This window comes from Malaclemys terrapin, chromosome 8 (genome assembly GCF_027887155.1).
Source record: "Malaclemys terrapin pileata isolate rMalTer1 chromosome 8, rMalTer1.hap1, whole genome shotgun sequence".
In the NCBI taxonomy this organism is placed as follows: domain Eukaryota; kingdom Metazoa; phylum Chordata; order Testudines; family Emydidae; genus Malaclemys; species Malaclemys terrapin.
This window is the reverse complement of record NC_071512.1, coordinates 53,741,430-53,767,183: the sequence shown is the minus strand read 5'-3', so window position 1 is coordinate 53,767,183 and position 25,754 is coordinate 53,741,430. Positions and strand designations below refer to the sequence as shown.

Genomic DNA, 25,754 nt, shown 5'->3' with positions numbered 1-25,754 from the left:
AGCAATATTTAAATAAAAAGAACATACAAAGACAATCATCATCTCTCGCAGTTTACTGTGTAAACAAGCTTCTCTTTATTGAACAGTACTGAATTTAAACTGGAGAATACATGTGCCTATTGCATCATTTTCACATTTTTTATATGTATACGGTGATTTTAGATGACTAGTTTACAAAGAACACTTAATCGAATTTAAAAAACAGAACATGAAGAAGCCATAAAAAAAAATACCCAGGTAGAAGCACAAGTGCAGGAATCATCAGTCAGACTACATATTCAGAGTTCTCTTACTTTTTCTGGTGTTCCAGCCAAGCTAACTCAGCCTTGGTTTTCTCTTTCAGTGCCTTTTCACGGAGCCGAAGCAGTGAAGACTGATGAGCTGCTCGCATTTCCTCTTCCTTCATATACTGCCGTACCATCTCCATGGTGAATTTAGAGAAACTATCCTGCCCCCCCGAGAATGGCATACTTAGCTCCTGGTGAGGCAAGAGAAATTCCAGTTAATCCCCACAAAAAGGACCTCAGGTAATATTTCATCAGACCCAAATTATCTAAGTGAAAGAGGACGAGGACCAGCATTCTGCATATACAATACCAGTACCCAACTACATGTGGAGATTGAAACTCATACCAGAGGATATTTGAAGAGATGGTATGAAACAGAAGAGGGAGGGGCAAGTTGAGATCCCCATTTGGTGGTGGTGTGGGTTTGTTTGTTTCATTTTACAAGGACATCGAGCTACCTTACTGTTAGACAATGATGCTACATTTAAAGTACAGGCTGAGAATTACATGCCACACACCGACAAAGAGTTTTCCCTATAAATTGAGCTCAGTCTTAACTTTCCAACATCTTACATTAATGCAAAGATTAATTTCTCCAAGCGGTTAGTCTGTTCTTTACATCCACTTGAAAATGTCTTTTTCACCTGAAAAACTGTTAGTGCTTTTCCTGGTGTAGGGACATTTGGATTTTTTTTTAATTTTGCTGCCATTTTTAGTTTATTTTCTTTTCTCCATTGTAGCTGACAAGGCCACAAAGCAACAGAGAAGCAGAAGAATGTGCCCCAAACACAACAGCATTGAATAAATGTAAATGCTTCAAACTTACATGTTTCAACTTTATCCTTTGCTAAAGGCTTCCATATTTCGTTTTACAAAACTACCGTAGCCAACTGATAGTTAGATGACAGTTCCAAAAAGTCTGTTGATCTATTGGGGGACGTGGCACAATAGGAGAGTGCTTTCCATGCCACATCCACGTTCACATATTCTCCCTGGTAAATCTTAACAACGCCCAACTGTAGGTCAGCTGGGCTTGGAACATCCAAAGCCCAACAAACTGGGACCACGGTGAACCACTAGAAGTTTGTCAGAAGGAAAGTCACCTCTGGACCAGAGTTGAAGCACCTTTAGCTACAAGTCTCTTAAATCTTCTTGACTCCCGCCCTGTTAATAATAGGGGCTAAACTAGTGGGAGTGGCAGGATGAGGGCTGCATATTTGCTGGTGAGTGTGATGGAGTAGGTCTGAGTGGTATAGGTATTTGATGGATGTAGAGAAGAAGGAAAAGCGACAAGTACATAGTTGGGGAAATGTGATTTCTAGATTTTCAGCAACTGCGTTGATGTGATTTGCTTAATTCTAAGTTAAAGGTTTTTGTTTGAAGGATAAAAATGTGGGGAGACATTGGGATAGTTGTTAGAAAAGTTTGTATTAAGTGCACATTCATAAGTGTTTATTGAAATAGTTGAAAGATTACATAAAAATATAATGGTAAAAACATTATTTAGGTTGCAATCAAACATTCAAAAGTTTGGAAATGCCTGATTTAAGGTTGCCTATGCCTATCATAGTTCTGACATTTTGTAATTTTCAAGTGCCTGACTTGAAAGCTAAATAACTTTTTATCAGAGTTTTATTATGTGATTTCCAAAGGTTTTTTTTTTAAAAGGCAAAATGTTAAACAAGTTATATTATGTACAACTGAAATTCAGTGCACGAGGGAAAGCGTCATTCTCTATTAGCTTTACATTTGGCCCAATTTGTATATACAATTATCCTTTGAGTGTTTTACAGGAAAAAAAACATCCTAAAGTTTGCAAGCATAACTTGACAAAAGATGGCCCATTTCAAAGTCACCAACAGATTGAGTATCTCACCTAGGGAAGAACTTCAACTGTATTTATTCTCCTTAACTACAGTTGCATGGTATTTGAGACCTACCTTGACAGATGACAGGGCTGTCTTTTCTGGGGAGACTTCCTCATCAGAATCATCCCGATGACCTCGTTTCTTCTCCATGTTAATCCTGCGATGGCTCTCAGAAGGTAGCAAAGACCGGAAAGACTTTTCTTCTATCTCATCTTCTGTCATGGACTCATCAAATTTCAGGGAATACTCTGTTGCAATGGAAGCTGAGTCTGAGGGAAGAATCAGAAAAAAAAGTTTATTCTCCAGTGAGAGTCTTCATTATGCACACAATGGGCTTTGAAGTGGATCTAGCCTCAGCAAAGGTATAAAGTGTTGTGTGGAAACTCAGACTGAATAATTCAGCCAAATAATGGGCAAAAATGTTATATCACAGAATGAATGCTAATACTGTGAAAAATGTATAAGCCAAAATAAAAATAATAGTCTGAACTACACTTAACATCCTGCAAAAAAAAGCCTATTAGAAAAATGTGTGGTCACCCCTTGGAGATTATAATGAAGTAGAATATCAGACATTTTTTAATTAATAGCATTATTTAGCTAATGAAGGCTTCAAACGGAAGGTATCCAGTGCCACTTCACAGTCTGAATTTTTTTTTTTTTTAATAACTATACAAATGCATTTTCATGGTAGCTGAAACATCTGGCCTTCAGCATATATTCTGGTATAACAGTAAATGAACATCTGGCAACAGTTAAATTAACAGAAAATAGAACAGCCTATGAAATCAATTGCCCCTTAAATACAGAACAGTTTAAATGATTCCTTCCCACCGTGTCATCCTCTGTTATCTCTTCACAGACTACCACTTAGTCCAGAGGCTCATCTTTCTTCACTTGCATTCCCCCTCCACTTATCTCAAAGACCTTAATTCCGAGTCACTACCTCTAGCTTCACCAAGGATCATGAATACGTCTAACCTTTCTCATCTGGTAGTGATGGAATACTATCACTCCGCAAGGAATCATCCACACCAGTACGAGCCTGCTCTTCTATGGAGCTGCTCGTCTTTTCACGTCGGGAGGGCTTCTTCTCATTCTCCTTGGAAGAAGGAACTGAAGGACTCTCCTGCCGGCTGCTGCTGCTACTATTTAACAAGAACAAACACTTTTTACTTCTTTCTGCTTTTCTCCACCAGAAACAAGACATAGAAATGTTGCACAGGTACTTGACAGTTCTGCTTGTTCACTCCTTCAACATTGGAAAAAAAAAAAAAAAAAGTTTGTATTCTCATCTTATCTCTTACTCAGTAAAAATCCTAGTTAAAAAAATACTTAGGTTAAACAAAAGCATAGTTTGGCTACTGCAAAATCTCAGGCCTAACTAAATTGGAAATCCACGCTGAAAGTTCTCACTTCTGGTCTAAGATAGAAAGGAACAGCCAGGGAAACAAACAAGCCTGTAAGTGTGCACATCTTTTACCCTGCAATGGGTACTGACGATAAATCATGCCAATCATTCCCTTTTACAAGTCTTTAAAGTTTTTTTTTTTGGGGGGGGGTAGCTTTTTAAATTATTTATTATTAATTATTATTATTAGGGAGGGGAAACAAACTAGCTAACAGACAGAAAACTAAGTTGGAATAAGTGGTCAATTTTCCTTTGGATAAAAAGTTACTGGTGAGGTGGTAAAATATGCAGAAGACACAAAGTTATTTAGATATGTCAAGACCAGACACAACTATGAGGAACTTCAGAGGGACCTAACCAAACTAGGGGAGAATGTACAATATAATGAAAGATTAAATTTAGTGTTGACAAATTCAAGATCATGAATAATGGATGGAACAACAGAAGGTTCTCATACACCTTACTGGGTTCTAAATTAACAAATAGCTCCCAGGAAGGAGACCTAGGCACTTGTAGACAGCTCAATGAAGACTTCTGCTCAGTGCAGAGCAGCTGCCAAATAAAAACAAATCAAATGTCAGGGTATATGAAGAATGGAACACAGAACATGACATATATTGTAAAGCAATTATATAGATCAATGGTATGTCTTCACCAGGGACACCATTCACTGTTCCAGTTACCCCATCTCAAAACATATATAACAGAATCAGAGAGGTTTCAGAGAAAGGCAACAAAAGAATGATTAGGGACATGGAAAAAAATCTCATACAAAGAGAAATTGAAAAGATTAGTACTGTTTACCTTAGAAAGGACACAAATGGGAACATGGCAGAAAGGGGACAAGATAAAAAATATACAAAATAATTAATGGTATAGAGAAGGCAGAAGAGGAGTTTCCGTTCTTGTTTCATGAGACAGGAAGAACAAGGGGACATTCAGTGAAATTAAACAGTGGCAAATTTAAAATGGAAAAAAATATCTTCACACCACACCACGAGACTGTGGAATACATTGCAACAAGTTCTCATTTGAGGCACAGAGCTTAGCCGGAAACACACAAAAAGATTAGATTAAGGATTATTTATATAAATAACACTAATATCCAGAGTTATAATAGTAAATATTTAAAAACAAACAAACAAGTTTTGGAAGGGATAGAAACCTTCAAGCTTTGGGACATAAACCAATCTCCAACTACTGGGAATTAAGAAGAAACTTTCATTGGGGGCAAGTTAAAATTCCAATAGATACCAGTTTTCCAGAGCCTTCATTTGTATATATTTTTACTTTACTACACTTTTAAAGTAGAAATTGATGGCATAATTTAATCTCTTCTCACCTCTGATCATGATTCTTGGATCTTGAGGATTCTGAATAACTATCAAATAACGGGGAGTATGTCTGCTTTGAGTCAGCTGTCTTCTCTTTACTTTGTGACGGGGTTCCAGATTCATTTTTCCTGTCAAAGGAAAATGTTCTGGATAAATTTGAGTAGTCTTGGAATAAAGAATAAAAAAAGAAAGGTTTTACAATTTACTTCAATTTAATAGGAGAAATAAGGGTCTGTTGAGTAAAGAGAATGGAGGACTTAAAAAAGGATAAGGCAGTTAAATCAGACCAAACTAAACAGGATGAAAACTATCCAATTAAAAGAGTAAACAGTTTCACTTCTCACTTATGTACAACCCCTTACAGAACAGATAATATGTAAACCATGGAAAAAAATTCTGTCTTTGTACTCTTACATTAAGCTAAGTTAATCTTCCTAGTCTATCTACTCTATCCACATAGAACTCCTTTACATAATGCTCTTTCATTAAAGCCCAATAAGGTTGTTACTAAAAAATGGTGGGAGAACTAGTATAAGAGGCCACAACAACTGCTACTGCTTTTCCTAAAGTGCTACGTTTGTGAGAGGTTGTGTTGGTCAAATACCTGTTTGTATCGGCTCGATCTCTGAGCTCTTTCATGAACTTTGAATGATGTTGCCGCTGATGGTCAAACAGTGTGGTGATCGGAGCTGCTGGAGCACTGACTGCATCTGAGATCTGTGTTCGTGCCAACTCTGCCATCTGAATACAGGAATATACTTGATACACAGCTGCATTCCCTATGTGAAACTCTTAAATTGTTGCAGGCATATATACGACACATATCACCATGATATACGAATGATTTACACTTAAAGATGGGTCAATTTCAACTAAGAAAGAGGAGCAGATTGCTCTGTACATTTATTTTTTATTTACACACACACAGTGGGAAAAACCACTTGATAAACTGTATCAACCATGCTACTTTGGCCAACTAACCTGAACTCTGCTCACTAAATGATCTTCACTTAGACAAACATTCCAAAACTCCAAACAGCTTAACAGATTTATTTTTTTAAGAAAATCTGCCACAAATATCATTTTCTTCTTTCCCCAAAAATTACACTTGTCTGATGAGTGAGACGGACTATGACTAGTCTTGAACAAGTGTCAATTTTATGGTCCAATATCATGCAAACCATCAGGGCTAGAAATGGTATTATATAATCAGAAATCCAGGAATTTCCTCCTTTCAATGGAATAAGGCACTTGTTTCTAATCAGGTATACAAAATATATCAAACATATCAAAATATTTAGAAACTCAAGATTTACTAGTTTTAAATCTTCCTCTTCTTCAGGAGGTCTGTATGTTCAGACTTGGGAGACTAAAAGCTTGGTGAATGGGTACAAAAAAAATCAGTTCCAATAATATTTTTCACGAACTTACTAAATAAATTTCTAAAATAGTTTTTCTGTAAAATATATGGCTTATGCAGAACAGACAGTGTGGCAGCATAAAATATTTTTGGTTGGGATGATCTGAATAACTTGCTCATGTCTTCATCATTCGTGAGTAATGTAGCAACCTTAAACACACACTGATAAACTTGCATCACACCATCATATCTTCTTGCATACATATATATGCACATTATTGAAAATAGTGGGAAAAATTTAACTCCCTTTATACTTAAGGAAAGTATGGTGTGTGCCCAGCAAATGTACTTGGTGCATTGACGACAGGTATTCACTATACATCATTATGATCCATTTAACTCTATGGACATTCAATTCAGTTTTGCCCTAGTTTCTTCAGAACATGGATCCAAAAACACTCTCTCTCTAGCCTATCAACTTGACCATGACTTCCCTTTCTTTGAATCATTCTTATCTCTTAGTAAGATGCTCTGGGGAGTGCATGAGGATTATAAGAAGGCCACTCACTTTTTTCTAAATAGCAGGGCCAGAAGTTCTACTGAATATCCTCCCAGCACTAGCATGCTGCAAAGGTGAAGAAGCTACACTGAAGAGTGAATGTTTTAGTAGCAAGACAACTTGGCAATGGAACATTTTCATCAAGTCTTTCATACAGAATCTCACCTCACGGATCTGGCGAGCTGCATCCGTGGTGAGCAAAGCAGCTTCCACCTGCTGGGCTGCAATTTTACATGTCGTCTCCTGTAGTGCTTCTGCTGCCTCCTGTCGTGACTGGACCAGATGCTGCAGAGATTCTGCATGGGCCTATAAAGAAAAAACAGCAAGGTTATAATTACTCTTGGTGGGTAGTATTACTATTCGTTTTGAGTTTATAGTCTTAAAGAAAAAAATCAGTTTGAAATTAAGATTTGTCTCTGATGTGTTTTGGTCAGATACTTCAAATTCCTTCACCCATTCCAGACCATCCTTGGACTTCACATTAAGAATATTTCTGGACACAGGTTTACTTACAGATTCAAAGCGCTGTCTCTTACGCACTTCATATTTTTTGAAGGTAGGCATTACCTGAGCCGCTTTCTGCCTTGCTTCCTCCAACTGTCTTTGACTCTCTAAAGCCTCTTGCTCAGCCTTGAGTTTCAAAAGAGCCAAGTCCCGCTCATGTCGCTGCTGCTGTGCCTACAGATTGAGACATTTTAGTGTTAAGTAAAGAAATCTGCATTTAGATTCCACAACCCACCCCACTAACTGTAGCTAACTGACAGTCAGAATGCTGCTCTATTTGAAGCTTCCTGTGCTAAAGTCAAACCTTCAATCTCTCTTCTGGCACCAATATCTTGTTGGTGAGGGAGCTGACAACTATGTATACCCCTTCCCCCCTTTCCCTCTGGGTACAAAAGAAATCAATCTGAAAGGTTTGCTTGTTTTGCTTTGGGAAGTAGCTAATCTTGTCAAGAGGAGCAGATTTCAACCAAGATATATCCAGAATAAGACCAAGAACCCAGCCTGAACAACCACCATTTGTTGCCTAAGGGCCAAGTATCAAACCTAGCAAGTAAATAAATTCTAGTTTTATCATGATATGCAGTAACAATTATTTCAGCCAATGACATACTAATGGTAGGAGCTCCGGACTCACCACTGGTGTGTTGATAAGAACAGGGAAGATGATGCAGGTATTGATCTTAGAATATATTGGACATTTTCAAATAGACTGCATCACCTCAGCTGTGGATTGTTTCAAATCAGCAGCAGAACTATTTCAATTACAGTGCTTTGGTTATTTTTTCCTCACAAAATACAGAACAAGAGGGTTAATGCAAGTAAAAGAAAGTTTCCAGTCACCTTTAGGATTTGAGCCAGTGAAACACTCTCCTGCTGGGCAAGTGATATGCCCCGCACTCGTTCTACATCCGAGAGTTGTCGTACAGATTCCTCAATGGCACTCAGGTAGTTGAGCTCTGCTGACAAACGATGCTGGAGACCAGTAGGAGAGAAGCGCATGGATCCTGTAAGAGAATACTTACTATTTAACATTTATAGGACTTAGGGCTGGTCTACACTAAAAAAATTAGATCGACCCAGCTATCCTGCTTAGGGGTGTGAAATATCCCCACCCCATGAATGATGTAGTTAAGCCAACCTAAGTCCCTGTGTAGGCAGCGATAGGTTGACAGAAGAATTCTGCCTCTTGTGGAGGTGGATTACCTACGACGACACGAGTGTCTATGCTGAAGTGCTACAGCAATGCAGCTGTCACACTGCAGCTGTAGCATTTCAAGTGTAAACAAGCCCTTAGCCTGCATCATAGAAACTATACATAAATACAAAGAGAAAAAAAAAAGAGGAAGTTTTATGGAATTAGTTGGGCTTGAATGGAGCCAGCTCACCAGCCACTGCTGCTGCTCCTGTCTTGCTAGTTCCCAGGCTCAAGTCAGAGATGGGTACATTGGGCTTGAACCCTGAAGCTGTAGTCCCAGGAAAGCCTGCAGGGGACTTGGCTCTTTCCGCTGTATTTCCTAGAGAGTCAAACTGTAACAGTTTCTGGGAGCCTGGAGATGGGGGAGAGGTTGGGGTCTTCTGGGACCTTCCCTTGTCTGAGAGACTGACAGAAAAATCAAACCAGAAAAAGATCAGTATTCTCCAATGCCCAGCCATTTAAGTACAAGGATGACAGTTTACATAGTAATAAGCTAAATCCCCTGTTTTTCTACATTTGAACAGACTATGTACAAGGAATGCTCTCCTATGATTTGCAGGTGCCTACCCTGCATTTAAGAAGTGGCTCACTACAGGGATGTTACACATGCATTCCACTTTGGGACACATTTTGATAAAGTTGTTCTATAGCAGGGGTAGGCAACCTATGGCACGTGTGCCGAAGGCAGCACGCGAGCTGATTTTCAGTGGCACTCACACTGCCCGGGTCCTGACCACCGGTCCGGGGGGCTCTGCATTTTAATTTAATTTTAAATGAAGCTTCTTAAATATTTTAAAAACCTTATTTCCTTTACATAAAACAATAGTTTAGTTATATATTATAGACTTATAGAAAGAGACCTTCTAAAAATGTTAAAATGTATTACCCGCATGCAAAACCTTAAATTAGAGTGAATAAATGAAGACTCGGCACACCACTTCTGAAAGGTTGCCGACCCCTGTTCTATAGTATCAAGCATAGTTAGTATATAAATAATAAAGGAACAAGGATTACTTACAGGTTCTAAACAGAGAAAAAAATCTCATATGAGTCAAATTTATAAACAGTCATTAAAGTATCAAGGCCAGTAACATACTGTAGAAATTACCCTATAATCCTTCACATAAATAACTACATCAAAAGGTGATAGGACTCCTTGACTATCCCATAGATACAAACTTCTCTCTGTACCATGGAGCAAAGATTTTCAAAAATAAGTGCCTAAGGCTAGCCCCTTAATTCTATTCTTAGGCACCAGTGTAAGTGGCCTGATTATCCAGCAGCTCCTATCTATTTCATTGGAATTTGATAGGAACTCGGCACTTCTGAAAATCAGGCCACATTCAGGCGCCTAAATATGGATTTAGGACTCTAACTTTAGGCACCTCGTTTTGGAAGTCTTGGCCAGGAACTTAATTTTACCTACAGAAAATTAATTAAACCTACAGAAGAACCTGACATTATAGAAGCCCTTTACAGTTTAGAAATGCTCTAGAGGTGCAAGTGGCTATGACAGAGCTGTTACCTTTAAATATTAATCTCCCTTTGCAAAATGAGGTAAATGCCAAAGAGTCCTAAATTTGCATTAAATAGTAATACACCTCTACCCCGACCCGATATAACACGAATACTGATATAACGCGGTAAAGCGGTGCTCCGGGGCGGGGTGGGGCTGCGCACTCTGATGGATCAAAACAAGTTCGATATAACGCGGTTTCACCTATAACGCAGTAAGATTTTTTTTGGCTCTCGTGGACAGCGTTATATCGAGGCAGAGGTGTAGTTAATAAAATACAACATGAAAACTGCCTGTGGAGGGAAGTTTCTGTACATCGCTTTCCAAAAACTTTCAGAAAATGATTCAAATACATACAAAAATGTTAACATTCCAAAATTATGAAAGCAAAGATGATTAACAGTCAATGCTTAAATCATGGGGAAGCCTCCCAGATACATATTAAAACAATGGCACAACCCATTACATCGTCTCATTACGCCAGGAGGTGGTTTTCAAACCCAATACTGTGTTCAATATTTCAACTAAACTAAGACAATTCATCACAATCACTCTGTATGCACTCAGTGAACAGACACATGAAAACTAACTTGCATGTCTTTTTAGGAGATTTGAGACAAGATTTTAGTTTCAATGACATGGTTAATGGAAACATGAACTGCAACAGCAGCAAGGATGGGTATTAAATTCTCTCCCCCACTATACTCCTTTGGAGCAGCAACCCATCTTTGCACAAAACATCACACTGTCATAAACTCATTCATCAGGGAGCCTACAGTCACCCCAGCCAAAGAGACATTCTTGTGGTTTCTACTGGCAGAGATTGCAACAGCTCTTTATAGGTAGTCTGCCTATTTCTTTTTGCTTCTTACAGACTCCTCTTTGTGAAGATGGAAAAAGAAAAGCTAGCTTCAGTGCCTTTTCAGCAATTAAACTAAAAGATGCCTGTATTGGCCAGGGTTTTCTTTACAGTTGTTTGGTATAGAAATGAAGATTAAAAGGGACAGTGTTAATTTGAAAATCACTTCTATTTTGCACCTGCTATTACTACAGATAACACCTAAGACTATCATAATTAAGCAGTCTAGAGAAAAAAAAGTCTCTAATTTTTCCACGTGTTTATTTTGTAAATTTGGCAGCATAGTGTGGAGTCTGTTTCAATGTTTTGTTCATCAGTTGCTCTTTCAGTCTCATATACCGGTACGTCACCACCACTGATGCAATGTTCTGACAGGGGTGAGGGAGAAGAACTCACACACACACTTTCACAGCCCCTGCACAAAGGTTTTTACCCATAGTAGCTGCAACAAAACTGAAACTAAATCTGAAAAGTCAACAGGTAGGCATATATCCAGAAAGAAAAAATAGGAGAAAGAGGGCTAAACCTGAGCACATTTGATATTGCACTTGGGTGCACCCTAAAGGCTGTTCTTAACATCAACAGTGAGGTAGAAAAATTAGGGCTGTCAAACGATTAAAAAAATTAATTGCGATTAATCGCACAAATAAAAAAATTCATCTCACTGTTAAACAATAATAGAATATCATTCATTTAAATATTTTTGGATGTTTTCTACATTTTCAAATATATTGATTTCAATTACAACACAGAATACAAAGTGTACAGTGCTCACTTCATATTTATTTTTGTTTACAAATATCTGCACTGTAAAAAAAAGAAATAGTATTTTTTAATTCACCTCATACAAGTACTGTAATGAAATCTCTTTATCATGGAAGTTGAACTTACAAATGTAGAATTATATAAAAAAACTGCACTCAAAAATAAAACAATGTAAAACTTTAGAGTCTACAAGTCCACTCTGGCTGAACAAAAAGTAGGACAATCAGACAAACAAGTCTGTTTACATTGTCAGGAGGTAATGCTGCCCGCTTCTTGTTTAAAATGTCACCTGAAAGAGAGAATAGGTGTTTGCATGGCACTGTTGTAGCCGGCATGGCAAGATATTTATGTGCCAGATGTGCTAAAGATTCGTATGTCCCTTCATGTTTCAACCACCATTCCAGAGGACACGCGTCTATGCTGATGACAGGTTCCACTCAATAACGGTCCGCACTACTTTGGATTGACGCATGTTCACTTTCATCATCATAAGTCAGATGCCACCAGCAGAAGGTTGATTTTCTTTTTGGGTGGTTCAGGTTCTGTAGTTTCCACATTGGAGTGCTGTTCTTTTAAGATGTCTGAAAGCATGCTCTACACATCATCCCTCTCATATTTTGGAAGGCACTTCAGATTCTTAAACCTTGGGTCAAGTGCTGTAGCTATCTTTAGAAATTTCACATTGGTACCTTCTTTGCGTTTTGTCAAATTTACAGTGAAAGTGTTGTTAAAACAAACAACGTGCTGGGTCATCATCCAAGACTGTTATAACATGAGATATATGGCAGAATGTGCGTAAAACAGAGCAGGAAACATACAGTTCAGTCAAAAATTGAATTAACACTTTTTTTTTTAACGAGCATCATAAGCATAGAAGCATGTCCTCTGGAATGGTGGCAGAAGCATGAAGGGGCATATGAATGTTTAGCATATTTGGCACTTAAATACCTTGCAATGCCGGCTACAAAAGTGCCATGCAAATGCCTGTTCTCACTTACAGGTGACACTGTAAATAAGAAGAGGGCAGCATTATCTCCCGTAAATGTAAACAAACTTGTTTGTCTTAGTCCTATTTCTTGTTCAACCAATCGCTAAGTAGACTTGTGGATGCTAAAGTTTTACATTGTTTTGTTTTAGAGTACAGTTATGTAACAACAACAAAAAGATCTACATTTGTAAGTTGCACTTTCATGATAAAGAGATTGCACTACGGTACTTGTATGAGGTGAATTGAAAATTGAGGAGTCACCTCTTCCAGCTCTACGTGAGTTACAACCTAACGTGGAGGGAGGGTTTGTCAGTTGCCAAGCAGGCTTTACTCAGTGTTCTTGCTCATCAACACACTATCGATATAATTTGCTTGCAAGACACACACGGCAACTGCCAAAGCCGGGTGTTACAGTATCGACAGCTTTGACCTGTTGTGCCATGTGGCACACCCAAAGCACAGCCAAGCCACATACATTCGAGCCGATATCGCAGATGCCACTCAGCTATTATCTACTGAATTCTGTGACACCATCCAGGTTGGCGGTATCTGGCTAGAAAAAGTTTACAAGCCTCCAAGCATCAGCTGGAACCAACAGGTTCTACCAAGTGTGCCACACCCAGCTCTCTATGTTGGAGACTTCAACAGCCATCACACAGACTGGGGGTATAAGGAGGTTGACTCTGACTGTGAACAACCTGCAGCCTGAGCATCTCGAAATGACCTTGCCCTTATCCATGATGCTAAGCTGCAAGGCACGTTCCATTCTTCTAGATGGGATCATGATTATTCTCCTGACTTGTGCTGGGTCAGTTCAGTTCATGGCCATCCTCAGCCAGCAACATACCAAGTCTTGAATAACTTTCCACACAGCCAACGGAGATCGTTGCTGATCCATATAGGGCTACAGCTTCCAGTTGTCAAGAGTTCCAAAAAGAAGCAGTGGAACTTCCAAAAGGCTGACTGGGGAAAATATAGGGAAGCACTGGATAAGAGTGTGGTGACAATACCAGCCCAGCATATCTTGGTAAATGAGACCGACCATCGCTTCTGTGGTGCTATCTACAAAGCAGCCTGCAGAGCCATCCCACGTGGTTGCTGCCTGGTCTACATCCCGTTTTGACGAGGAGAGCGCTGCCTTGCTTGAGCAGTATGAGGCATCTGGTGACCCAGAAGTTGCTGACCATCTGATCGAATCATTGGACACTGCTCGCCGAGCCAGATGGGAAGAGATGACCGAGAGAATGAGCTTTACCCACTCCCGCTGCAAGTGTTGGAGTCTGCTCCAATGCCTTGGAGTAGCACAACAGCCACTTGCACTCTGCTGATCCTCTGTGACACCCAACCAGGATACCTACTTAAAGTGGCCAGATCACCTTTGGAGAAGCAGGTGCGAAGACAAGTGAGGAACGAACGGCGTAGGTTTAAACGTTAACACCAGATCAGAAGCTGCCCAGAACCATTCACTGTAACAGACACTGGGTAGCATCAAGTGTGGAACAGCTGTGGGCTATGACAACATATTTCCAGAATTCCTGAAAAACCTTGGCCCTTGTGCTCAGCTCTGGCTTGTGAAATTCTTCACCAGGGTCATCACTGAAGGCAGGCTACCGAAGATATGGCGCACCACAAAAATCATTGGCCTCCTAAAGCCTGGAAAGGACTCAAGTCAAGCATCAAGCTATTGTCCCATATCATTACTGTCAGTGTGCTTCAAGGCACTGGAGCGCCTGGTCCTACAACAGAGAGAATTTTGAGTCCTGACCAAGCTGGCTTTCTCCAAGGTCATAGCACATGCAACCAAGTACTCACACTGACAATATTTGTTGAAAATGGCTTCCAAAGACACTTGAAAACAGGTGTTGTTTTCATTGATCTAACAGCGGCGTATAATACAGTATGGCTCGTGAAGGTATCGTATCATGGGTCCTGCTACCTTGGGTCACAGGCATTGTTGAATTGTTCCTCCATGACAGGCAATTCAGAGTCCATATGGGGGAGAAGACAAGTGCTTGGAGATGACAGAGCAATGGGATACCCCAGAGTTCTGTGCTTTCTCCAACCCTATTCAACCTTTACATCAATGACTTGCCAACAACGGAGTCATGAAAGTTCATTTACGCAGACATCTGTTGCGGTACCCAGCCCTGACGTTTCACGAGCTTGATGCCATCTTAAACCGGGACATGTTAAAGTTAGCTGACTATTGTAAGACTTGGCTCCTTCAGTCAAGCGGCATAAAAACAGTCTAGCGCAACCCGAGAACTGAATGTTTATCTGAATGGTCAGAAGGTGAAGCATGAAGTAGAACTGGTCTATCTAGGTGTGACCTTAGATCACTCACTTAGTTGCCATGCCCACCTGAAGAAGACAGCAGCTAAAGTTAAGATGTGTAACAACCTTCTTAGCAAACTGGCAGGTTCGTCATGGGGTGCCTGTGCTCCAACTCTGCGGCTGTCAGTTCTTGCCACCTCGTATTCGATGAGGGAGTACTGTGCACCAGTATGGAGTCGATCGTCACACACCAAACTGGTGGATAAGCAGTTACATGCCGCCGTGCGGATCGTCTCCGGCATCCTGCATCTGATACCACTCCCATGGCTTCCAATACTGAGCAATATTGCTCCTCCTTATATTAGATGAGAGGTTGCCACTGGCAAGTTACTGGAGAAAGTAAGCATCAACTCAAGCCTGCCACTGCACAATGACCTTTTAAAATCACCAGCTACATGTTTGCTGTCACATCACCCATTATGGTCTCATCCGCCACACCAGGATATTAGAGTGGAAACACTCTGGCGAGAGGAATGGATATCTATTATAATCCTCAACCAGTCCCTTGCTGCTGACCCCACAATCTGCCAGCCTGGTTTTGACCTGCCCCGTCACCAATGGTCCCTGTTGAACAGGTTCCGGACCGGGCAAGGTCTTTGTGCAGCTAACCAGTATCGCTGGGCCTTTTGTGACAGCCCATTGTGCAGCTGTGGCGCAACACAGACGATGACACACATTGTTGATGAATGCCTGTTGACTAGGTTCAGTGGTGGCCTAGAAGAACTGAATCACACCACTGAAGATGCTATTGCTTGGCTAGAGAACTATGCAAACGGTAAATAATAATTGAAAAATACTATTTCTTTTGTTCATATTATTTTTATTATAAATATTAGCACTGTAAAAATGATAAGGTGAGCACTATTTGCTTTGTATTCTGTGTTGTAATTGAAATCAATATACAACGGACCCTCACTAGAATGCGCATCTATATAGCGTGAAATTCACATAAAACACTGTTGCGGCCACGGATCCCAAATTTAATTACTTTAATTGCAATTCATTTTAACGCGGTCCCCACGTTAACGTGGTAACGCGCATGGATCCCAAATCCCACGTTCTAGTGAGGGTCCGGTGTATTTGAAAATGTAGAAAAACATCCAAACATATTTAATAAATTTCAATTGGTATTCTATTGCTTAACAGTGCAATTAAATCCGCAATTAATTTTTTTATCGCAATTAATTTTTTTGAGTTAACTGTGTGAGTTAACTGCGATTAATCGACAGCCCTAAGAAAAACTCTCAAATATTTACAAAAATTAAAAGGTTTTCAAAACATTGTGTTTAAAGGGTATTCCATCAGAAAATGCATTCTTTTAAACTAGTCCATTTCAAAGAACTGAAGTTGACAGTTTCCTTCTGAGCATTAAACAAGACAGACAAGACCTTGAGGATCATTTTTGTGCTGAAATGAGGTAGCTGTATTCATTACAAAAGCTGCCACAAATCTACAAATAATATTCAAATTCTATGTCCTCTCTCAGAACGATAGTGTCAGCTTCAATATTTTCTTTAAATTTATTAATTTTTAAAAATGAATCAGATAGCATCTTTCAAACTATGTTTATTCCAAGTACAGGTGTCTCACTAGTAAACGTTGTGAATTACTACTGCTAACTTATCCAGATAGATGGTAGAATTTTCAGGAGCCAGGCTACAATTTAAGACTTTTATACCAAGTTATTCAATATAGTGCTGAAACAGCAGATCAAGCTGCAAATCCTTTCTCCACCTCTACATTATGGTTGCACTTGTACTACACACTACATATTAAAACTCAACACCAAGTTCTAGTAATATGTGCATGATGTCTTATAAAGGTCCACTTTACCTCATCAAAGAATGTCCAGACAACTCTTCCAAAGTGCTATCAGTATCTGCGTTCTGCTCAGGGTCTCTATTAGAAACTCTGCTATTAGGCAAGGACTTCTTTGCTTGCTGGGACCCACGGTCTGACTCGGATAGTATTTTGTCGTCTTCCACAGGAAAGTGGTGTGAACTTCCATTGAAAGATTCTATCCCTGCAAAGTATAATACCGGCAAAGTTAAATCCAAAGTTCAGCAGTTATTAGCTACAAAGAAACAATTGAGTGAACATTTCCCTCACTTAAAAAGGGCCTTATCTAGCCTAAAGTGCTCTTAAATAAATATGGCACCTTTTTACTCAAGACTAGCTCCTGTTCTGAATCACATCTACTTAAATTTAGTAATAGAGTGCCTGTTGCACTGCAGAGCCAATCCAGCCATGAATGTATAATAGTCAATTCTGTTCTGCCTCACACATTCATCAAAATAGTTAGCTAAACCCCAACTGCACACACAATTACAGGCAACTTAAACTGAAAATATCAGTTTTTGTGGTAGTGGTGGTGGTTAGAAAAATTCCTATCTTGACTTGCACACTGAGGAATTCTGATACAGAAGCCACAGAGAAAATATGGAACCTCCAACGATACAATTTCTTTTCTGACTGTAACCACATTTTAAATTTAGTATTCTCATCTTACTGTCCATTATTTGTTTTTTTAAAAGCATAAAACTAATTTCCCATTTGTCAAATCATATTTTGCTCCCTTTCTAATGTAACAAACTACTGTAAGAGGCTTGATATTTATGCATAAGATACAGATGTTTCATAGCCTAATGATGGACTATATATTGTATAGGGTGGCCATTATTTTAATTTCACAGCAGCTGAATGGATTTTTTAAAATTAATTTTAGAATTTGCGGATAATCTCTAGGTTACATAAAAAAATAAAGCGAGGTCATTAATATAGCACATTTTATCACGATACTATTAAGTTTCTCAACTGTTTGTTTTTAGCAGTTACTATATGACAAGGCCAAAAAAAGGATCACCCCAAACTGTACACTGAGGTTTCTGGTAGAAATAGCGTTAACAACTCGGTTTCAATATTCACCAAATTTGTAACAGACTGAGTTACAAATGAGCATCTTACATGGTCAAAACATGAGAAAGTAACTGCTGAAAACAGACATTTGCTTTCTCTTTAGAATAGTAATGTAATGAAAGCAGACATTTTTATACAGGGTTAAGAGTAAACAAGGCTTCCTACTATACTGGTACTAGATTACAGATGCTGTACCATCAACCCCTGGATAAGTGAAAATGCTTAATCAATCACACTAATTATCCCAGAAAAAATCCTTTAAAAATGTGAGCATACGAATATAACCAGCTGACAAAAGTGATAAAAGTGAGTCTACACTCGGCACTGTACTTACTTTCCTTTTTCCCTCTCCTTTTAGAAGATCCAGATGAGCGAGAAGATGCTGCAGACCAGGGTCCAGGTGAATGCTGGGAGGTTAGCTCTATAGATCGGTGTTCATGGGGAGACTTCCTACTGGGAAGCTCTTCTTGAATGCTGGAATTGCTGCTGCCACTGATACTGCCATAGAACAAAAAACACTAGCAGAAGATTCCCAACTCCTCTCTTCCATGCCACAAGAAGTCTACATGACTTTCTTGAGGAGACAGATGATTAAAATCAGGGCCAATTTTATATTGCCGCATTACAAATCCATCTTGAGAAACAAGATGACTCTTGGTATTAGATATTGGTAGCAAGTTGCTAGGATACTCAGAACTTAGGGTACGACTATACCACCTGCTGGATCGGCGGGCAGTGTTTGATGTATCCGGGATCAATTTATTGCGTCTCATCTGGACACGATAAACCGATCCGCGAATAGACACCCATACTCCACCTCGGCAGGAGGAGTAAGCGGAGTCAACGGGGGAGCCGCGGCAGTCAACTCGCCGCCATGAGGACGGCCAGGTAAGTCAAACTAAGATACTTCGACTTCAGCTACGCGACTAGCGTAGCTGAAGTTTTGTATCTTAGTTCGAACCACCCCGCTAGTGTACCCCAGGCCTCAGACCTGATTCTGCGTGTACTGAATTTCAGCCGATGTAAAATTACAAAAGACGGATATTTGCATAATTTCAGATACAAGTTTTATTCAATTACAGATTTAGATACACATATGTATTACCCTTAAGTTGATGGAAATCTAAATTACACATGGATGTCTGATATTATTGATAAACTTGTAGAACTGTAGACTTTTTCAATAGGGTCATGCATTTATGAAAAAAATTAAAGGGATAGTCTTATGTGAAAGGTGGTAAGTTGTATTAGAAGCTAAATTGTAATATTTGTTTTCTTCGGTAAGAGAACATTTTTACAGCTAGCCATATAATGAAAATGAAAAATGTGCTATGTCCTCCACTTATTCAGGCCTAGACAAAAACTGTAGACAAACATGTTGCTCCTTCCCCAAAAAGTTGTTAGGGTTGTCGCTTCTCCCCTATCTCCAACCCCTCAAATCTGAGCTATAAAGATGGAAAATTCGATGTAGCTGAATTTTGAAAAAAATTCAGCAAGAAATTTGAATAAAACGGTTACTTACCTTTCTGTAACTGTTGTTCTTCAAGATGTGTTGCTCATATCTATTCCAGTTAGGTGTGTGCGCGCGCCACGTGCACGGATGTCGGAAACTTTTACCCTAGCAGCTACCCGCCGGGCCGGCTGGGGAGCCCCCTGGAGTGGCACCAAAATGGCAATCTATATAAGCCCCTGCCAGCCCGACCCCCCTTCAGTTCCTTCTTGCCGGCTACTCCGACAGAGGGGAAGGTGGGGGGAATGGAATAGATATGAGGAACACATCTCGAAGAACAGTTACAGAAAGGTAAGTAACCGTTTTTTCTTCTTTGAGTGATTGCTCATATCAATTCCAGTTAGGTGACTCCCAAGCCTTACCTTGGAGGTGGGGTCGGAGTCAAGGAACCACAGATTGAAGGATCGCTTTGCCAAAGGCTGCATCATCCCGAGAGTGCTGGACGATGGCACAGTGGGATGTGAAGGTATGAACCGAGGCCCACGTGGCAGCTCTGCAGATTTCCTGGAGAGGAATGTGTACCAGAAAGGCAGCTGATGACGCCTGAGCTCTTGTGGAGTGAGCCGTAACAGCAGGCGGAGGAACATTTGCCAGGTTATAGCAAGCACTAATACACCCGGTGATCCACGAAGATATTCGTTGAGAGGAGACCGGGGTGCCTTTCATCCGTTCCGCAATGGCGATGAACAACTAAGTTGTTTTACAAAAGGGCTTTGTCCAGTCTATATAGAAGGCGAGTGCCCTTCTAACATCGAGAGAATGGAGGCGTTGTTCACTTAGGTCAGCATGCGGTTTCGGGTAGAAAACCAGTAGGAAGATATCCTGGCTCACGTAGAACGGGACACCTCTTTTGGTAGAAAAGCCGGATGAGGTCTTAGTTGGACTTTATCTTTATGAAAGATGGTATAGGGCGGCTCACACGTGAGAGCCCGTAGTTCGGAGAGATAGAGAAGAAAGCAGGTGGTCAGCGGCTCGAAAGGAGGGCCCATAAGGCAGGAGAGGACCAAGTTAAAGGTCCCATGCAGGTACGGGTGGCTTCGTTGGAGGATGGATTTTCTCCAGGCCTTTGAGGAAACGCCGCACGACCGGGTGTGTAAACACCGAGCGCTCCGCTGCGCCTGGGTGAAATGCAGAAATGGCGACAAAGTGGACCTTAAGGGATCCAAAGGCTAGGTGTTGGTCCTTTAAGCACATCAAGTAGTCCAAGATGCATGGAATGGAAGCCTGGGGCGGGGGCACCTGCCGCTGAGTGCACCAGCTAGAAAACCTCTTCCACTTAGCCTTGTAGGTAAGCCTAGACAACGGCTTGTGACTTTCCAGAAGCACCCACCTTACCAAATCTGAACAGGCGCATTTGGCCTGGTTCAGCCACGGATCCTCCAGGCCATGAGGTGGAGCGACTGAAGGTCTGGGTGTAGGAGACGACCATGGGTCTGGGAGATGAGGTCGGGGTCGAGAGGAAGGCGTAGAGGGGCCTGAATTGACAGGTCCAGCAGGGTCGGGTACCAACACTGACGCGGCCAGCCAGGGGCTACCAGTATGACATCTGGACATCTTATCCCGGCAGATCTTGAGGAGCACCTTATGAACCAGCGGGAATGGTGGGAAGGCAGACAGCAACTAGCCCAACCACGTGATCTGAACAGCGTCCGCTAACGAACCCGGGCTGTGACTCCAAAAGGAGCAGAAAACTGGACACTTTCTGTTGGTCCGCAAAGCAAACAAGTTGATTCGGGGAAACGAAACCCCCAGGTGCGGAAAACAGAATGATATCCAGGTGTATGGACCATTCGTGAGTCAGAAAACGCCTGCTCAAAGAATTCGCCAGAACGTTTTGGACACCCAGCAGGTATGAGGCCTGAAGGTTGATGGAGTGGGCTAAGCAGAAGTCCCAAAGAAAGAGGTCTTCTTGGCAGAGCCGCGATGACCGAGCTCCGCCTTGCTTGTTCAGGTAGAATACGGCCGTGGTGTTGTCTGTTAGGACTGCTATGCAGTGGCCCCGCAAGTGGGGAAGAAAGGCTTGGCACGCAAGGCGGATCGCCCTGAGTTCTCTGATGTTGATGTGCAGCGACAGCTCGCTCTCGTGCCATAAGCCCTGCATTGTCAGGCTGCCGAGGTGGACTCCCCATTCTAGGGCAGATGTGTCTGTAACCAGAGTCAAAGTGGGTTGGGGGGGATGGAACAGGACCCTGGCACCCACCATCTGAGGGTCCAGTCACCACTGCAGGGAGTCGAGTGTGCACTTTGGGACCGTGAGGACTGTTTCTAGGCTGTCGTGTCCCGGTCGATAGGCAGACAACCACGTCTGAAGCGGCCTGAGCCTTAGCCTGGCGTGTTGCACCACATATGTACAGGACGCCGTGTGACCCAGCAGCCTGAGGCACTGCCTTGTTGTGGTGGTGGGAAACTTGCAGAGGCTGGTAATTATGCTTGCTATAGCCAGGCGCCGTGCTTCCGGAAGGAAAGCCCTCGCTTGGTTTGCGTCCAGGACTGCTCCTATAAACTCTATAGTTTGAGAAGGGGCGAGGATGGACTTGCTGAGGTTTACCATGATACCCAAGTGAGTGAATGTGTCCATGAGTAGGTGCACCTGCGACTGGACGAGATGGTGAGACCGGCCCCGTATAAGCCAGTCGTCTAGGTACGGGAAGACGTGTACGTGGTGTCAGCAAAGGAAGGCAGCCACAACCGCCATGTACTTGGTAAAGACACGGGGGGCTGTGCACAAGCCAAACAGGAGGGCTGTGAACTGATAGTGCGTCTTGTCCACCACGAAACGGAGGAAACGTCTGTGAGGTGGAGTAATCGATATGTGAAAGTACGCGTCTTTCATATCGAGGGCGGCATACCAGTCTCCCGGATCCAGTGAAGGGATGATAGTGACTAAGGAGATCAAATGGAACTTCAAGTTGACGATGTACTTGTTGAGCTTCCTGAGGTCCAGAATAGGTTTAGGCCTCCCTTTGCCTTGGGGACAAGGAAGTAGCGGGAGTAAAAACCCTTGCCGCTGAGCTCCTGAGGAACTTCCTTCACTGCCCCTAGGGCAAGGAGGGATTGAATCTCCTGGATGAGGAGTTGCTCGTGAGAAGGGTCCCTGAAGAGGGACAGGGAAGGGGGGGTGGGAGGGCGGGATGGAATGGAAATGGACAGAATATCCCATCTGCACCGTGTGGAGGACTCAACGGTCCGAGGTAATATGGGACCAGGCATGGTAGAAATGGGATAGACAGTTCAGAAAGGGATAACTGTCTGGGGTAAGAACTGGTAATCCGTCCTCTGGCGCACCTTCAAAATGGGTGCTTAGGGCCCGCGGGTGGCTTAGACTGTCCTTGACCTTGTCCAGAGGAGGGGCGAGACGGTCTACGTCAAAAGTATCTACCTCTGCGACGAGAAGGGTCCTGCTTCGGTCTAGGAGGGAAAGGACGTTGCTGGGTGATCTGTGGCCTACAGGGCTTCCTCTGGTTAGCCGGGGTATGCATATCTAGGGACTTAATGGTGTTTCTCGTGTCCTTTAAGGTATGCAGGCGGGAGTCAGTATGATCCGCAAACAAGCCCTGGGCATCGAAAGGGAGGTCCTGAATGGTATGCTGGACTTCGGGCAGGAGGCCAGAGGACTGAAGCCAGGCATTCCTCCACATAGCGATTCCTGACACCAGAGTGCGCGCAGCCGCATCCGCAGCATCGAGGGAACCATGGAGGGAGGTCCTAGCAACAAGTTTACCTTCCTCAGCAATGGCCCCCAGTTCTGTACGAGCCTCTGCTGGGAGAAGATCTTGGAATTTGAGGACCGCAGATCAAGAGTTAAAATTGTACCTACTGAGGATCGCCAGCTGGTTAGCAATCCGCAGCGAGAGACCCCCCGTAGAATAAACCTCTCTCTGAAAAAGGTCCAGCCGTTTTGAGTCTTTTGATTTGGGAGCAGGCCCTTGCTGGCCCTGTCTCTCCCTGGCATTTACCGCGTCTACCACAAGCGAACATGGGACAGTGTGGGTAAAAAGGTACACCTCTACCCCGATATAACGCTGTCCTCAGGAGCCAAAAAATCTTACTGCGTTGTAGGTGAAACCGTGTTATATCGAACTTGCTTTGATCCGCCAGAGTGCGCAGTCCCACCCCCCCTGGAGCGCTGCTTTACCGCGTTATATCTGAATTCGTGTTATATCGGGGTAGAGGTGAATTCATAACCCCTGGTGGGGACAAAGTACTTTCTTTCTACCCCCTTAGCTGTGGGGGGAATGGAGGCCGGGGTTTGCCAGAGAGTCTTTGCATTGTTGTGGATGGTTTTATTCATGGGAAGGGCCACCCTGGAGGGCCCTTCCGGGCCTAGAATGTCTACCATGGGGTCCTCATCCTCCACAACCTCCTCAATTTGGAGGTTCATTTTGAGGGCCACGTGCTTCAGCAATTCTTGGAGGACCCTAAAGTCCAACGGGGGTGGCCCAGACGTGGATGTGCCAGCCACAGCCTCATCAGGGGAGGATGAGGACGACTCCACTGGGAGGGCCGGTGCGGATGTAGCATCCTGGTCGGACATGGGTGGCTCCTCCTGGGGAGCTGGGGTAGCCTGCATCACAGGTGCTGGCTCCACAGTTTGCTCTGGGTCAGGAGGAGGGCGGCTGAGAGTTGCCTCAGGAGGCCTGGCGCTCGAGCGAGACGGCGACCGGGCAACTGGGGGAGCGTCCTGGGCTTGATGGTATGCCCAGGGTGTCCAAAACTGCCACTGGGGTTGCCAGTGGGACACTGGTGGAACTTGGCCAAGGCTCCCTGGGCCAGAATGAGGGATGTCCGAGACCCCTGAGGCTCTCTCCGAACTGCCAGAAGGGGATCGGGACTGCGATGGCCAAGGAGGGGAGGTGTGGGAGTGGGTTAAAGAAGGCACCGAGTCTCTTGGAAGGCGCAGGTCGTGCCAGGATCAGCGCCATGAGGCTGATCGCGACCGGTGCCATGTTGAAGAATGGTGCCGCGCTGGTAAGCGGTGCCGCGACGGGGAGCGGTATTGGACCGCGGACCGGTGCCATGGCGATCGTTGACGTGGGGATTGGGAACCCGTACCTCGTCGATCCGAGCGGTGCCGCGAGGTCACCAATTGTGACCTGGACCTCGAGCGGGACCATGTTCGTGCAGTTGAAAGCGACCTTGAGCGGGAACGGCTCTGAGGTTCGAGACCGTGGGATCAGCGCTGCGAGTCAGACTGAGACCTGGGGCTGTGCCGGGACTCAAAACGGCGCCGGGACTCCGAGCAGAAACGAGATGCTGGTCTGAGGGCTGACAGCCCGAACATCGCCGGTTTGCCCTGGGATGGCACAGGGACCCGTGCTGGGGCTGGTGCTGGGACCGGAGGCACCAGAGCAGTCATCTCGATGAGACTTCTCGCCGCCTCTAAGGTGTCCGGCGTGGACAGTAGAATGATCTCTTCTACTTGCACCATCCTGAGTGGAGGGGTGGCCTGAAGAGATCTAGGCATGGTGGCCTGCTTAGAGGTCTGGCCAAGGTCTTGCTCCGTCGGGACCTTGGTAACTGTCTCAATCTTAACAGGGGGTCCTCCCACGGCTTGCTTCTTGGCAGCAACAAGGGAATGGGAACGGTGCCGAGGTGAACGTTTTTGGGGCCTGGGAGATCGCCGGTCCCGAGATGAGTGCGGGATCTTCTGCGGTGCTGAAGATGGTACCGCTGGAGGGACGCTCCGTACCGACGCACTCGGGCCCGCGTCTTGAGAGGGCCGCAGGGCCGACTCCATGAGGAGTTGCCTAAGACGAAACTCCCTCTCTTTACGCATCCGGGGTTTGAATGCTTTACAAATCCTGCACTTGTCTGCTCGATGGCCCTCCCCCAGACAACTGAGACAGGAATCGTGGGGGTCACCCGTAGGCATGGGCCTGTTGCAAGATTTGAAGCCCTGAGACGGCATGCCCCAGGGCCCCACAGGGCAGTCGTTGACGAGACTGCCCTCAACAGCTAGACTACACTTAATACTAAAGAAAAACAATTAAAACTTACCAACTACTAACTATTTACAATGAAGATAAGAGAACGCTAGGGATAAGTGGAACACTTGATAAGACAAGAGATCACTGTTCCAACAACCGTCACAGGCGGTAAGAAGGAACTGAAGGAGGGTCGGGCTAGCAGGGGCTTATATAGATCGCCATTTCGGCACCACTCCAGGGGGCTCCCCAGCCGGCCCGACAGGTAGCTGCTAGGGTAAAAGTTTCCGACATCCGTGCACGCGGCACGCGCACACAACTAACTGGAATTGATATGAGCAATCACTCGAAGAAGAACCAACCATTTTCACAATAAATTGGAAGATCTGGAATGTCATGGTCTTGAAATTCCAAGCAGCTACAG

At 43.3% G+C, this 25,754-nt stretch overlaps 1 protein-coding gene across 5 annotated transcripts in view; it reads right to left on the bottom strand.

The window, feature by feature from the left end:
* Positions 1-25,754, bottom strand: part of CEP350 (centrosomal protein 350) — a 140,813-nt gene that overhangs the window by 64,766 nt on the left and 50,293 nt on the right. For all 5 annotated transcript variants that reach the window (XM_054037450.1, XM_054037454.1, XM_054037451.1 and 2 more), the window contains 11 exons: positions 18,231-18,394; positions 16,814-17,003; positions 8,709-8,923; positions 8,164-8,327; positions 7,387-7,497; positions 6,985-7,125; positions 5,505-5,641; positions 4,909-5,028; positions 3,137-3,303; positions 2,228-2,424; positions 294-478 (listed from right to left, as the gene is read on the bottom strand). In XM_054037450.1, the coding sequence (XP_053893425.1) occupies positions 294-478; positions 2,228-2,424; positions 3,137-3,303; positions 4,909-5,028; positions 5,505-5,641; positions 6,985-7,125; positions 7,387-7,497; positions 8,164-8,327; positions 8,709-8,923; positions 16,814-17,003; positions 18,231-18,394 (1,791 nt within the window). The remainder of the gene's footprint in view (positions 1-293; positions 479-2,227; positions 2,425-3,136; positions 3,304-4,908; positions 5,029-5,504; positions 5,642-6,984; positions 7,126-7,386; positions 7,498-8,163; positions 8,328-8,708; positions 8,924-16,813; positions 17,004-18,230; positions 18,395-25,754) is intronic.